Source organism: Narcine bancroftii, chromosome 3 (genome assembly GCF_036971445.1).
Source record: "Narcine bancroftii isolate sNarBan1 chromosome 3, sNarBan1.hap1, whole genome shotgun sequence".
Classification (NCBI taxonomy): Eukaryota; Metazoa; Chordata; class Chondrichthyes; order Torpediniformes; family Narcinidae; genus Narcine; species Narcine bancroftii.
Window position 1 is genome coordinate 84,720,311 of NC_091471.1, and position 16,195 is coordinate 84,736,505.

Below are 16,195 nucleotides of genomic sequence, written 5' to 3' on the forward strand. Positions count from 1 at the left end.
CAGGAATTATATAGTGAATGTCAATACCCTGGAGAGTGTTGTAGTACCAAGAGTCTTAAGGGTACAGGTACATAGTTCTATTAAAGTTACAACGCAGGTAGACAAAGCAGTGAAGAAGGAGTTTGCATGTTTACTTTCATTGTTCAGGGCATTGAGTACAGGAGCAGGGTTGCCTTGCTACCAATGTGCAAGATGGTGGTAAGACCCTTTGGAGTGTTGTGCTCAGTAAGCTGGAAGGGGTGCATAAAAGATTTACAAGAATTTAACCTGCCTTGAATTAGAAGAGGCTGGATAGGCTTGATTTTTTTTTTTCTCCTGAGGCAGTTGGAGGCTGAGAGGTTTAGAAAATGACGTGGGGCATAAATAAACTAAATAGTCAGTCATTTTTTACAGGTTTGGGGAATCTAATTATAAAGAGTGTGGATTTGAAATGAGAGGAGAAAGGGTATATGGAACACAAGCTGCCAACAGAAGTATGGAGTCAGATGCAATTGTAAAGTTCAAAAGACATTTAGACTGCCACATGTCTGGTAAAGGTTTGGAACGATATCAGTTGAATGCAGACAACTGTAACTAACGAGCAGATAACTTCTCAGTGAGTTGGACCAAAGGGCCTTTTCCCAGGCTGTTAAATTCCATAACTCTATGCCTGTGACTTTAAGAATGTAAATACCCTTTGCCCTTTGTATATAGAACCATCTAACATTACAGCACAGAAACAGGACCTTCAACCCTTCTAGTCTGTGCTGAACCATTATTCTGCCTAGACTCACTGACCTGCACCATAACCCTCATACCCCTCCTCTCCAGGTAAATGTCCAAATTTTCTTAAATATTAAAATTGAGCCCACAATCACGACTTCAGCTGGCAGCTCAATCCATACTCCCACCATTCACTGCGTGAAGAAATTCCCTCTAATATTTCCCATAAACTTTACCCCTTTCACCTATAACCCATGTCCTCTGGTTTGTATCTCACCTAACCTTAGTGGAAAAAGCCTACCTACATTTACTCTGTCTATACCCTTCATAATTTTAAATATATCTCAGATCTCCCCTCATTCTTCTACGTTCCAGGGAATAAAGTCCTAACCTGTTTAACTTTTCCCTGTAACTCAGTTCCTGAAATCCTAGCAACATCCTAGTAAATCTTCTCTGCACTCTTTCAGTCTTACTGATATCTTTCCTGTAGATAGGTGACCAGAACTGTACACAATACTCGAAATATGATTTCACTAATGTCTTATACAACTTTATCATAATGTCCATTTCCTCCCCCCCACCATTGTGTGAATTCTGAGACTTTCTGTGATTTCCTTGAAGAAGGGCTCAGGCCTGAAACAACAGCAATATATCTTTGTCTCCTATAGAGAATGAAAAGACCATCTCAGTTCGTCGAGCATTTCAGTGTGTTTTTACTACAATCACTGTGTCTGCGGACTTTTGTGTTTCATCCCAACTCCTATACTCAACACTTTGATTTATGAAGGCCAAAAACTCTCTTTGCAACCCTTCCTACCCATAATACCACTTTCAGGGTATCATGTATCTGCATTCCCAGATCCCTCTGTTCTACCACACTCCTCAGTGCCCGACCATCCACTGTGTCTGTCCTTTCTCGGTTTGCCCTTCCAAAATGCCACACCTCACACTTGTCTGCATTAGGTTCCCTCTGCCATTTTTCATCTCATTTTTTCCCCCAGCTGGTCCAGATCCCTCTGCAAGCTTTGAAAACCATCTTCGCTCTCCAATCTTAGAGTCACCAGCAAACTTGCTGATCCAGTTTACTGCGTTATGCTCCAGGTAATCCATATAGACAGACAACAATGGTCCCTGAAGCACACCCCTGGTCACCACCAGCCTCCAGTCTGTCACCTCCCTCTGATATATTATGAATAATGTTTATTTTTGGAAAAAATGTCACAATCGTGATCTAGAAATCTTCAGTCAAAAAAAGTACAAATCTTTTAATTGCTGTGCATTCACATGTTCCAATTTATCAAGTGAATCTTAATCTAAGCGGATGCTCTGTCTGCCTCTTCAGCGGCGCTTAATGATCTGAGAGCAGACAAGAAGCAGGAGTGGTCCACAACTCTCTTTACCGGCAATTTGGCTTCAGTCAAATCAGTTATGCCAAATTGCTCCGGACGAAATAGTTCTCATATATAACAAGAAGATGTCACGTACTTCTGAAATGTTCCTTTCTCTGAGCCACTCTGGGTTTTTATTTTAACGACAGTTTTCCCGATAGACGAACTCAATGATATGGACATCGCTGGGGAAAGTCTGCGCTCATGCAAAGGAATTTACCCCGACATCAACGGATTCCTTCCAACAGCAGCAGCAGGTTTTTTCTTTGCACATTTTAGCAAAAGAAATGTTGAAATAGCCGCTATCATTCCCCCCGCCCCCCGCCCAACCCCCTCGCCAGTTTGATACACTGGGAGGTGCCCCAGCAGCGGAGGGCACCAACTTCTCCACCAGTCTGTGGGAGGAAGTGAAAGGGGAGGCGAGCAGGGGAAAGACCCCTCGCTCCTCCCGGGGGACCACGGGCTTGAGTGGGAGCAGCGTGTGGACGAGACTTTACCCCGCACAGTCAGAGGTCCTCAGGGAGCTGGTCGATCGCGACCGCGGCTTCATGGCAATGTGGCTCATGGCGAAGCGCGCAGACCCCGGCTCGCTCTTGACATCTTGCGCCCTTCATTCGAACACCTCGTCTCGGCGCCGTCTCCGGCTCGCTCGCCCTCCCCAGAGCTGTTTCTTCACACGCACGAGCCCGAATTACTCAAGCTTCAACTGTTCGGAAATGACAGCGCACCCACCCTCCCTGCCAGCTCCAGTCTGCTGGCGTCTGTGTGTCCTGGCTCGGCCGCGCTTTCCGAGGGACGGGAGGGCGGGACGGAGCGAGCGGCCACTTCTGCCGGCCCAGGAGAGAAGTGCACGTGTGTCCCGGGACCACACGGCCGGCGATCACAGCCTTATTCCGCTAGCACACGGATGGAAAGCTTCTCCGTAACTTGGTGCTTCCTCCTTCTCTCCCCCCGCCCTGCACCTTCTCACGGGGCCCCCAGCCTTGTCTTCAACTTCTTATTCTCTTGTCCTACTCTGCAAAGCTTTCGAGGGCGGGCAGGGATTGTGTTGGCAGTAATAATGCCCCCGCGAAGTTTGGGCGGCTTCACCAGGAGACGGTGACAGTCACTCGTCCACTTCCCAGGGCTCTTTTTTAGATTTTACATCTCTCTCACTCTGGGTTGTGTGTTTTCATTGGGATTGCCGGGATACCTGCTGTGGGGGCAACTTTTGTTTTTAATCGTGGGAATTCTGATCCAAAGGTTTATCCCATTCAGTGAAGTGAATTACTGTCATATGACATCCTCGCCATGGAGGGGGTGCAGACTGATACCAGGGATGGGAGGACTTGCAAATAGTTGGATAGACTAAGCTTGTATTCTCAGGAATTTAGAAGATTGAGGGGGATCTTATAGAAACCTATAAAATCCTTAAGAGATTAGACAGACTAGACGCAGGGAGGTTGTTTCCAATGCTGGAAAAAAAACCAGAACCAGGGGTCACAGTTTAAGGATAAGGAGAAAGTTTTTTAGGACTGAGATGAGGAAAAATTTCTCCTCTCAGAGGGTGGCGGATCTGTGGAATTCTTTGCCACAGGAAGTAGTTGAGGCCAGTTCCTTATCAATATTTAAGAGTAGGTTAGATTTGGCCCTCGTGGCTAAGGGGATCTAGGGAGAATGCAGGAACCGGGTACTGATCAGCCATGATCATATTGAATGGCGGTGTAGGCTTGAAGGGCCAAATGGCCTACTCCAGCACCTATTTTTCTGTTTCTATGTATTACAAGCTCACACTCGTAAATGGAATCTTCCCACAGCGAATGGTCCAGAGTGAAGTGCCCAGGACCAAAACGTTGATCACCCTTTTACTGCGGGACCTGCTGAGCTTCTCCAGCACTTTGCTGCATTGCGAACATGTCTTGAACTGTCCATTCCACATTAACATATCTCAGCTGGAGTTTGCCGCATTTTCAGGAGCGAGAGTGAGCAGCCAGGTGTCTTGGTCCATGCAGGGACCAATGAAGTGGGTAGGAAGGGTGAGGAAGTCCTGCAAAGAGAGTTCAGGGAGTTAGGAGCTAGTGAAGTACAGGACCTCCAGGGTAGTGATCTCAGGACTGCTACCTGAGGTTAGAAATAGGAGGATAATGCAGTTTAACATGTGGTTAAAGAGATGGTGCAAGAGGAAGGGCTTCAAGTTTCTGGATCATGGGGCTCCCTTCCAGGGAAGGTGGGACCTGATCCGATAGGATGGTTTGCATTCACATTGGAGGGGACTAATATACTTGCAGGAAAGCTTTGATAGTTCTGTACTGGTGAGGAGGTTTAAATGAGATTTACAGGGAGATGGGAAACAGAGTGCCTGAACAGATAGAGGAGTGGAGGGGGGAAAAGCTGATGTGAAGACTGCATGTTAAATCAGAAATCAAATGGTTGTACATGTTGGAAATGTTCTCAGGGTGCATTTATTTCAATGCAAGGGGTATTGTTGGAAACGCAGACAAGGTTTGAGTATAGATTGGCAAGTGGAATTATGACATTGTGGCTATTAGTGAAACTTGGTTGCAGCAGGGGCAGGACTGGCAGCTCATTGGGAGAGGGGGTGTGATTAAAAGGGGAGGAGTGGCATTGCTTGTCAAGGAAAATATCACAGCTGTGCACAGGCAGGACAGACAAGAGGACATATGGGTGGAGGTGAGGAATGGAAAAGGTTCTACTAAGGCTATACGGATGGAGCTGAGGAACAAGAAATTTATGACCACACTCATAGGGTTGTATTAAGTCTATCTGATAGTCAACGAGAATTGGAGGAGCAAATCTGTAGAGAGATAGCAGACAGCTGCAGGAAAACAAAAGTTGTGATAGCAGGAGATAATAACTTCCCACATATTGACTGGGACTCCCATTCTGTAAAAGAGCTGGATGTCCTGGAATTTGTCAAATATGTTCAGGAAATTTTTCTAAATCAATATACAGAGGTACCTACTAGAGAGAATGCAATACTGGATCTCCTATTAGGGAATGAGACAGGACAAGTGACAGAAGATTGTGTTACATTTTGGACCCAGCAATCATAATGCCACTAGTTTCAAGTTAATTATGGAGAAGGATAGGTCATGTCCTCAGCATGAGATTCTCAATTAGTGAAGGGTCAATTTTGAAGAAATGAGAAAGTATGGATTGGGATGTTGTTTTTTAGCAAGGATGTGCCAGTTAAGTGGAGGACCTTCAAAGATGAAATTTTGAGAATACAGAGTTTGTATATTCTTTTTAGGATTAAAGGCAAAGTTAATGGGCATGAGGAATCTTGGTTTTTGAGGGATATTGGAGATCTGGTTTGGAAGAAGAGAGAGGTTTATAATAGATATAGGCAAAATAAAGGAAATAAGGTACTTGAGGAGTATTAAAAAATACAAGATAAACCTCAAGAAAGAAATCAGGGAGGCTTAACGAAGACATGAGGTTGTTTTGGCAGACAATATGAAGGAAAATCCTAAGGGTTTCTACAGGTATATTAAGAGCAAAAGGATAGTAAGAGACAAAATTGGTCCCCTTGAAGATCAGAGTGGTTGGCTTTGTGTGGAGCCAAAAGAGATGAGAGAGGTCTTTAATGTTTTTTTAAAAAATCTGTATTCATCCAGGAAAAGGACACAGAGTTGTGGAAAGTAAGGAAAACTAGCAGTGAGGCAGTGAGGTCATGGTACCTATACAGATAAAAGAGGAGGAAGTACTTGCTGTCTGAAAACAAATAAGGGTGGATAAATCCCCAGGGCCTGAAAACATGTTATCTTGAACATTGAGGCAGGCTAATGTAAAAATTGCAGGGGCCCTGGCACAAATATTTAAGATGTCCTGAGCCACAGGTGAGTTGCTGGAGGATTGGAGGGTAGATCATGGTGTTCTTTTTTTTTAGAAAAGGCTCCAAAAGTAACCCAGGAAATTATAGGGTGGTGATCTTAATGTTAGTAATCTGTGAATTATTGGAAGGTGTTCTAAGAGATTGATTATGCAAGTATTTGGATAGCCAGGGATTGATTAGGGATAACCAACATGGCTTTGTGTGTGGTAGGCTGTGTTTAACTAATCTTGTAGAGTTTTTTGAGGAAGTTTCCAGGAAAGATAATAAATGAAATGCTGTGGATGTTGCCTACAAAGCCTTTCCTTTGCAGGGTCCTCCATGTGAGATTAGTCAGGAAGGTTCAGATACTCGATATTCATGGTGAGGTAGTAAACTGAATTCAACACTGGCTATACTGGAGAAGCCAAAGAGTGGTTGTGGATGATTGCTTCTCGGACTGGAGGCCTGTGATAAGTGGTGTGCCTTGAGAATTGGTGCTGGGACTATTCTTGTTTGTCATCTATATCAATGATCTGGATGATAATGTGGTAAATTGGATCAGCAAGTTTGCAGATGACACAAAGATTGGAGGTGTTGTGAACAGAGAGGAAGGCTTTTAAAGCTTGGAGAGGGATCTGCACCAGCTGGAAAAATGGGATGAAAATTGGCAGATTGAATTTAATTTAGACTAGTGTTGCACTTTGGAAAGACAAACCAGGAAAGGATGTACTCAGTAAAAGGTAGTGCACTGAGGAGTGTGGTAGAACAGAGGAATCTGGGAAAACAGATACATCTTTCCCTGAAAAAGGCAAAGAGAGCTTTTGGCATATTGGCCTTATTAGATCAAGTAGGAGTTGGGATGTTATTGTGAAGTTGTATAAAACATTGCTGAGCCCAAATTTGGAGTATCGTGTGCAGTGTTTTGGACACCTAGCTACAAGAATGATATCATAAGATAGAAAAAGTGCAGAGAAGATTTTCTAGGATGTTGCCAGGACTTCAGGAACTGAATTAATGGGAAAGGTTAAATGGATAAAGACTTTATTCCATGGAGAAGAATGAGGGGAGATTTGAGAGAGGTTTTTTAAAATTATGAGGTGTTAAGTCAGAATAAATAAGCTTTTTTCACTGAGGGCAGGTGAGATACAAACCAGAGGACATGGGTCATGGTGAAACGGATAAAGTTTAGGGGAAACATTAGAGGGAACTTCCTCACACTGAGATTAGGGGGAGTGTGGAATAAGCTGCCAGCTAAAATGGTGAATTTGGGGTCAATTTTAAAATTTAAGAAAAATTTGGACAGGTACATGGATTGGATGGGTATAGAGGGCTATGGACTGGGTGCAAATCAATGGGAGTAGACAGAATAATATTTCAGCACAGACTAGAAGGGCCAAATGGCTTTTTTCTGGGATCTAATATTCTATTTATACAGTTAGCATCATTTAGCATTTACTTAGTTTGAGCTGTAATTTGCACTGTTTTGTACCTCTCCCCACACCATGGGCCCAAGATTCCAAGTCAAGCAAGTATCTGCCAGGACCTTGCCCATTCACTTAACGATCTGCCTATTTCTTGCATGAATATAAACAGCAAAAAGGCCTTTCATGAGAAATGTCATACTCCAGGGTCAGATGGCACCAGAAGACCACTTAAAAAATATCTTACTCTTGATCTTAATGTCACTCCCTCCCCCTGGCCTGCTTGCTTTTTTTTACAAGCTTGCAGCAAGTATGGAAAATTTGAAAATCAGTTGAAGAAAATTCAGTGAACTCTGCCAACATTATTGGAGTTGTAATGATAGTAAAACTGTCAGCATTGACATCGTTACATCATGAAAACATAGTATATACAGTTGACACTGGAAATCCAGAAGATGATGTCAATTATACCTTTGCTTAGAAATTGAATTCACCTTTCTTGGTGCACTAAGGATGGATTGTGAATTGCCGAATCAGATCAACTAGAAATCAGCAGAAACAGCATGTTACACATAGAATCACTTACTAAAACAGGATCTTTATTCCTGACGGGGATAATGAAAAGCTCCCAACTGCTGCCTTTCCCCTACTGATCACTGGGTAGAGCTTGGGACTCAGCCTCTTAACACACACATCCTCAAGTATTGCTGGAAAAGTGCTGTTCATTGGCTGAGATTGGAGCAACCTTGGAGCAGAGTGACCCAGAAGGAAGTGACATAACTTGAAAATTTTCCATCTATGCTGTAAATCAGCTCCATTCCTTCAAATTTATTGGAGAAGATGTGCATATTGAAGTCAGAAAGAATGAACAGTGTAAAACTGGTTAAATACCAAGTGTAAATTTGCCGTGTTATCTGCAAAGGAGCTATTGGTTAAAAACATGGCTTGCATGCCACCGTGAAGTAATGGCTGTGGTACAAGAATAACTATGTTTTGTTGATTGGTGGAACAGGCCTGAAGGGCTGAATGGCCTAAGTCCAGCTGTTATTTCTAATGTGTTTGGGTTATATGGTACCTCTAAATAGGTAAAATCAACACTGGTGCTGAGGGAAGCCCTTGCAATGATTTTCCCTCTGGGAAAAGTTGATGTGTGACCTTTTTATCATCTTGTTAGTTTGGAATGCTGGTGTGACTGTACCAGATATTTTGCTGTGGGAGTGAGTCATGGACGTGGACAGATTTAATTTTTTTTTCAGAGGGTACTGGCTGCCTCCTACACCAGATTTCCTCTGTTCTGACTCTCACTACTGAGGTCCTTAGATGTTAGAGATGTATATGTTTTTGACAGCAATGAAGAGTCTGTGTTTGTCTTGGTTATCAGGGAGTTGTTGGATTTCTTGTGCTCTTTTGATCACAGGTTTTTTTTTGTTAGTCCTTGGCCTTCAGTGCCTGTAGAACAGATTATTTTCCGTTGAGGTACAGTACAGCTTCCATTCATGAACACCTTGCATTTGCAGCTTGTTAGCCCCTGGATCCCCTGGTCATTTTCATCAAACCAGTCCATATATTTCCCAGAAGAGGGGCAAAGAGTCTGTTCACAGGTGTTAATTATGGTGAACTTCAGTGCTGTCGACAGTTCCCTAGTTCCTCCAATAACAAAGGCCCATTGCATTACTGAAAAACCTGGGACGTTTCCTGATCTCAAGGGCCACCTCTTGGCAAATATCCATGATAAAGTTCATCATGTTTTCCTAATGTCTTTGGCCATCGAAAGAACAGCATTTGAAGATTAATGTGTGAAATCCAGCAGAAGTTTTATGATTATGATCTAGCAATGATCTCTCTCTTCCTGTGGTTTCTGAGACATCCACTGCCTACAGCAGGTACCTCAAAGCTTTGGAGTTTTCAGCAATAAGCTGTAAGTCCACTGACAGGATATGGATCCTCTCCAGGCCAACATATAAAACATTGAGTTTTTAGTTACACTGAGTCAACTCCAATAGTCAGGCTATCATTTGCTCTGCACCAAACTCCCAAAGCAGGTACTCCATTCAGAACTTCATCACATAAGAGATAACCAGTTTGCAGGGTAATCAATTCAAATATGATCACAAGGCTTCCTTGCAAAAACAAAAGGATTGTGACTTGCTCCTGTCAGTTCAACATGTAGAATCACTCAAGATGGCACAGAGAGAGTTGAGTCCATGCTTTAGGAGCACAGCCAAAACAAGCAGTGAAAGGTGCAAACCAATTACTGAAATACCTACCCACCTGCACTGTCATACACCTCCAACCCAGAGAATGTAGGTGCCACAATGGTCTCATTAGCCACCACAGAACCCACAGACCTGAAGAGGAAACCAGTCATCCTCAATCCTGAAGTAATACCTCAGAACATAGGTGAAGAAACAGATGGTTAGGGCAGTAGAACTTTTCACCCATATTTGTTTCCTATAATATCCTTAAAACAGCTGCATAATGACATGATAAGTTGAGAGAAAGAACAGTGCAGGAAGGTCTTCTTGATTTATGTGTATTGCCACCTCTCACACAGTGATTGGCCTAGTCCAACCCTGTAGAACATAGGGCCTGAAGCCACTGCATACTGTGGGACTATCAATGAGCCTGAGGCTGCAGCATGTAACTCCATGTTAATTGTATAAAATAGCTGTGTCCAGTCATGGAGCAACCAGTCAAAAGGAATCAGACATCTTGTGCACAAAGGGTGAAAATGCTGTGTACCATCATTGATATCACAGGCAGACCTTGAATTAATATCACACTGGAGATTTCAGCATAATGACATTCTGAATATTGTAGCAATGGGCATAGGTTCAGCTCAACAGTGAGCTTATGAAGTCATTATGTGTATAGCGAATCCCAAGAATACAGTAAATTGAGTTTCACATCTAACTATCCTGGCCAATTTCTCAAGTGCTCCTTCACCAGGAAGTTAAACAACAAACCATCAGCTAAAAAACATTCAGCAGCTCAAGCAACATCCTTAGGAAAAAAAAGAATTGTCAATGTTGTAGGCCTAATCCCTTCACCTGGACTATCATTTCTCCCACGGATGTTGCTTGACCCTCCCAGTAGATTCCAGCATCTGCAGTTTCTCCTATGATTCATCAGGAAATTATGGCAAGAACTTTATGAAAAACAGGTAGGAATAGTGTTGAGGAGTATAATGTTACACAGGAAACATTTCAGTTTTATCAACAATAATTAGGTGGAGATGGCAATAAGTTTTGATTGTTAGGTGTATATCTCATCAGCAATCTGTCCTTGTCCAATGAAGTTCACACCACACCAAAAAAGACACCAAAGCTTTAAAAAGTCCTTAAAAGCCTAAAGAAATTCACAACTTTTATTAAAGCACCATAGAAAGTATCATGTCCAGGTGCATCTTGGGTGATGAACTGCTTTGCCCAAGATGCAAGAAATTGCAGAAAGTTTTGAATATAGCTTGGGCTATCATGGAAACCAATCTTCCCTCCATTAAGAGGTAAAACATGAAAATCTGCAGACACCATGGTTGAAGTAAAAACACAAAGCTGGAGAAACTCAGCAGGTCAAGCAGCGTCCTTTATAGAGCAAAGGCAAAAATACATAACCGACATTTCGGGCTTGAGCCCTTCAAGGTATGGAAATATGTCAGCAGGCATCAGGTTAGAGAGTGCCAGTGACAGAGACCTCCCATCCATTTCAGTTCCATGTCACCCTCCCACACTCACATGTCTGTCCATGGCCTTATGTACTGTCCCACCAAAACCACCCACAATTGGAGAAACAACACCTAATTTATCCGTCTGGACATTCTCCAACCAGATGGCATTAACATTGACTTTTCTGGTTTCTGCTAACCTGCTGTCCTCTTCCCCCTTTCTTCCTTCTCTTCCCCTTTCCAGTTCGGCTTCCTCTCTTCCCCCTCCCTTCACTGAGCCATTCCTCCTCCCCTTGATTGCTGCTGTCCCCTCCCTCTCTCCTCCACCTATCACCTCCTGCCTTTGCGATGACCCCTCCTCCTACTCTTTTGTTCAGACACCTGCTGACATTTTTCCATACCTTGATGAAGGGCTCAAGCCCAAAACATTGGTTATGTATGTTTACCTTTGCTATATAAAGGACACTGCTTGACCTCCTGAGTTTCTTCCAGCTTTGTATTTTTTACTTCCCTCCATCAACTCTATCTACACTAATGGTTCTCAATCATTTTTCTTTCCACTCTCATACCACTTTAATAATCCTTTACTAACCACAGAGCATTGATGGAATAGGTGCTTTGTGGTTAGTAAGGGATTACTTAAGGTGGTAAGTGGATATAGAAAGGTTGAGAACCACTGGTCTATACTTTTTGCTGTCTCGGGAAAGCAACCAACATATTAAAAGACACGCACCACCAGATTCAAGGACAGTTTCTTCTCCACTGTTAACAGACTTTGGAACTCTTCAGTAAGGGCAGCACAGTTAGTATAATAGAGCAACGCAGTTACAACGTCAGTGACCTTGGTTCAAATCCGGCACTGTCTGAAAGGAGTTTGTACATTTTTCCCATGTCTGTGTGGGTTCCCTCTGGGTGCTCCAGTTTCCTCCCACCTTTCATAAACATACAGGGTTTGTAGGTTACTTGATGTATTTGGTCAGCACAGGCTTGTGGGCCTGAAGAGCCTGTTATACTGCTGAATCTCTAAAAGAAATGATGTTGCTCTTGATCAGTTTTAATTGCATGGTAACAGGCCCTTCTACGGTAAATGTTTCCTTTATTGTGCACTACTTCTTGTACTTATATATGGTTGAACCACCCTAAATTTTTATTTCTTCCATCACCAGCACATAGTAGATGCAGTGTATACTATCTACAAATATTTTAATGACAGTATAATTTCAAATGTTCAGGTAACACAAATCTAAGAAGTGAGCATGAAGAAGTGCTACTCTGTGAGCACCTCCTAAACCCATGTCCTTCGTGACCAAAAACAACAAGGAAAGCAAGTGCATGGGAACACTACCACCTGCAGGTTCCACTTAAGTTGCGCACTTTCCTGAATAGGAAACATATTGCTAGTCCTTCATCCTCACTGATCTAAATCCCAGAACTCCCTCCGCAATGGCACAGTGAGTGTAGTAAATTGAGGGTATAAACAAATTATACAGAGAATGCGAAGACTCTGGAGAGAGAGAGAGAGAGAGAGAGAGATAGAGAATATGTTAAATGAATGGGCAAGGGTCTGGCAGATGGAGTACAATTTAGACAATCAGCATGGTAACAGGCCCTTCTGGCCCATGAGTTCATGCTTCCCAAATACACCCAATGAACTTATAACCTCCACATGTTTTGGAGGGTGTGAAGAAACTGGAGCACCCAGAAGAAACCCACACAGACATGGGGAGAATGTGCAAACTCCTTACAGGCAGTACCGGATTGAACCCATGTCACTGGCACTAACCGCTATGCTAGCTTCGTTGCCCAATGTTGGCTATTTACTTTGAGAGAAGACATCTTAGATCAAGTAATTATTATGTTTAAACAGTGAAAGAATGTAAAATACTTTTGTGCAAAACAATATGGGGATGCTTACGCATGAATTGTAAAAGGTTGGTTTGCAGGTGCAACAGGGTAATCAAGAAGGCAAATGAAATGTTGGGCTTTATTGGTAAAATATATTTAAGACTATGTACATTATGCAGCAACTGTACAGGTACTGGTGAAGCTACAGCTAGAGTACTACCTATGATCTCCTTACTTGAAAAAAGATACACTTGCTTCAGATGCAATGCAAAGGAGGTTTATCGGGTTGATTCAAGATATGAAGGGGTTAGCATCAGAGGAGAGATTGAGTTGCCTGGGACTGTACTCATTGGGATTTAGAAGAATGAGAAAGAATCTATGAAATGAATAGATAAGCTAGAGATTGGAAACATACTTAAGCTGATAAGTGAGACTAGAACTAGGAGACATCGCATAAGATTCAAGGGAATGGGTTTAGGATGTAAATGATGAGGAACTGCTCTTCCCAAAGACTGGTGAATCTGTGAAAGTCTCTGTTCAGAGAAGCAGTGGAGGTTGCCACATTGAATAGAACTATAGAGCATTACAGCACAGAAACAGGCCCTGTGACCTTCTCATCTGTGCCAAACTATTATTCTGCCAACTTCATGTTCCTCCGCATCCTCACATCCATCTACTCGTTCAACTTTTTCTTAAATGTTAAAATTGAGCCTGCATTCACCACTTCAACTGCCAGCTTGTTCCACACTCGCACCACCTTTTGTGTGAAGAATCTCCCCCTCGTATTCCCCTTAAACATTTCCCCTTTGGTTTGCATCTCATCTAACCTCAATGAAAAATGCCCACTTGCATTAATTCTATATACCCCTCATAATTTTGTATACTTTTATAATGTATTTAAAATGCAGATAGATGGATTTTTGCAAATTTGGGGAATGAAGGGTTATGGGGGGAAAGGTGGAGAAGTGGAGCTGAATCCCATGATCTAATTAAATGGTGGAGTGGAATCAACAGAACAAATTGCCTGCTCCTGCTCCTATTTTGTATGCTATTATGTACCCTGGCAAAAAGTATTGCAATTATTTACGAAGGCAGCTCATCAGCATTTTCTCAGGGTGTTTATGTATGGGCACTAAATTCTGGATTTGCCATTGACATGGAATCTCAAAAATGAATTTTATAAAATCTAAAAGAGAGATACTACTTTGCATTTTTATTAATGTTGAAATCCATTATCACCTTGTCAATATACTGTAGCTACAGTATTTACCACATCTCTTGCTTTAATTATCATTTTAAAACCATACCTCTGGCTTTCATTTAAATTAGTGATGCACATGAAGTAGGATCAAAAAAAAGTTGTACGGTGCAGAAAAATGCAGATCTAAATAGTCAAAGAAAGTTATTGCTTCATCTTGCACCCAACCTTCATTTATCTGCAGAATCACGCACTTACACCATGGGAGGTGCAAGTGTAATTGCAAGTTTTTTTAGTTCAAAATAATTATTCGTCCATCAATTCAACTTTTGGGGTTTCATGTTTTTTAATGTTTAATTGTGCAAAAAATAGGTCATTCAGGGAGGCCAGTATGGAAACCATATCTTTGTCATAAAGCCAAACTCTTGCTGATTGTTTGCATTCTTAGTCTCCTACTTTGTGCTAGTATTATAACTTTTTTAAAATTAATGTCTGGCAAAAAGAAAACATATTCCAGTGGATCCTCTGCCAATATTGTTTCTTTTTTTTCCAGTGAACTCAACAGAATGAAATTTGGATTTGATACATCAAGCGCCTCCAATCCACTCTTCTCCACAATGATTAACTGATATCAAGTACCTTGCTGTTACTTTTAAAGTTACATTTTAATGAATGCTCCTCCTCCTACACCAGTCTCATCATTTTGATTTTAAGCAGAAGAGTTATAAATCTTCAAATCTTGTGCCCTCCAACATCTGATGATGACTATGTTGTATCAAATCCCACTGTTACATCATCTCTGTGAAAAATGCATTCTTCCATCCACAAACTGTAGCTAAACTACTATTTAAATGTGCATTTTAATTTTTTTTAAAGTTTTCAAATCACAAGACTCTCATGATCAAATATGGACTTGTTAAAGCTGTAATAGTCCTGTAATATGCTTTGGAATATTTTTGCTGAATTAATGGTACTATACAAATATAAATTGTTGATGTGGTAGATCAGATTTCAAATTTATTGTCAGAGAACATACATGGCATCACCTACAACCCTGAGGTTCTTCTTTTCCTGCGAGCATGGCAGAATTACCACTAATTTGTACTGCAAAAATAAACTGTACACAGACTAAACATGTAAACAAATAAAGAACTGTTAACATAACAAACGTAAAAAACTGAATGTGCAATACAGAGAGAACAAAAAGACAATCATTAAAGTGCACAAGTACAAGTCCTTAAATGAGTCTCTGATTGAGTTTGTCATTGAGAAGTCTGATGGTGGAGAGATAGCAGGTGTTCTTGAACCTGGTGGTGCGAGTCATGTGGCATCCATACCTCTTTCCTGATGCTGTAGCGAGAACAGAGTGTGGGTTGGGTGATCAGAGTATTTGATGATTGATGCTGCTCTTCAATGGCAGTACTCCCTGTAGATGTACTTAATAGTGGGGAAGGTTTCATCTGTGATGTCCTGGGCTGCATACACTACCTTTTGGAGGGCATTACCCTCAGAGGTATTGATGTTCCCCTACCACACCATTATGCAGCCAGTCAGCACACTTTCCACCACACCTCTACAGAAATTTGCCAAGGTTTCTGATGTCATACCAAACCTCTGCAAGCTCCAGAGGAAATAGAGGCACTGACTTGCTTTCTTCATGATGCTATTGGTGTGGTGAGTCCAGGAAAGATAATCCAAGATAATGACTTCCAAGAACCTAAATTTGCTCACCCTCTCCTCCTCTGATCCACCAATAATAATTGGATTGTATACCCCTGGCCTTCCTTTCCTGAAGTCAACAAGTGATATTGAGTGCAAGGTTATTGTTGCACCATTTTGCTAAGTTTTCAATCTCCATGCTGACTCATCCCCTTCCTTTAAACAACCCACTTACGTGATATTGTTGGCAAATTTATAGATGGGGTTATTGTTGTACCAAACCACACAGGAGAAGTTCTTACCAAACTTCACTGATTGTGGTCTGGAGGTAAGGAAATCCATGATCCAATTACACAGTGGGGTGTTAACTCCTAGGTCTTGGAGCTTGCTGCTCAGTTTTGAGGGGAAGATGGTGCTAACTGCCAAACTCTAGTCAATAAAGAGCATCCTACTGTTCAGGTGTTCCAGAGCTTTGTTTAGAGCTAGTGAGATGGTGTCTGCCAT

At 42.0% G+C, this 16,195-nt stretch overlaps 1 protein-coding gene and 1 long non-coding RNA gene across 9 annotated transcripts in view; one reads left to right on the forward strand and one right to left on the reverse strand.

The window, feature by feature from the left end:
• The window catches only part of pde4d (phosphodiesterase 4D, cAMP-specific), a 1,272,582-nt gene that overhangs the window by 271,077 nt on the left and 985,310 nt on the right, over nucleotides 1–16,195 (reverse strand). The window contains exon 1 of one of the 8 annotated variants that reach the window (XM_069924458.1): nucleotides 2,588–3,072. The exons of the other annotated variants lie outside the window; for them this stretch is intronic. Coding sequence (XP_069780559.1) covers nucleotides 2,588–2,655 — 68 coding nt within the window. The 5' untranslated portion in view covers nucleotides 2,656–3,072. Of the gene's footprint in view, nucleotides 1–2,587; nucleotides 3,073–16,195 lie in introns of those variants that run through there. 8 annotated transcript variants of the gene reach the window in all.
• LOC138757324 (uncharacterized) lies at nucleotides 1,919–15,274 on the forward strand. The gene is made up of 2 exons (XR_011353502.1): nucleotides 1,919–2,347; nucleotides 14,586–15,274. It is a non-coding gene; the product is annotated as an uncharacterized lncRNA (long non-coding RNA).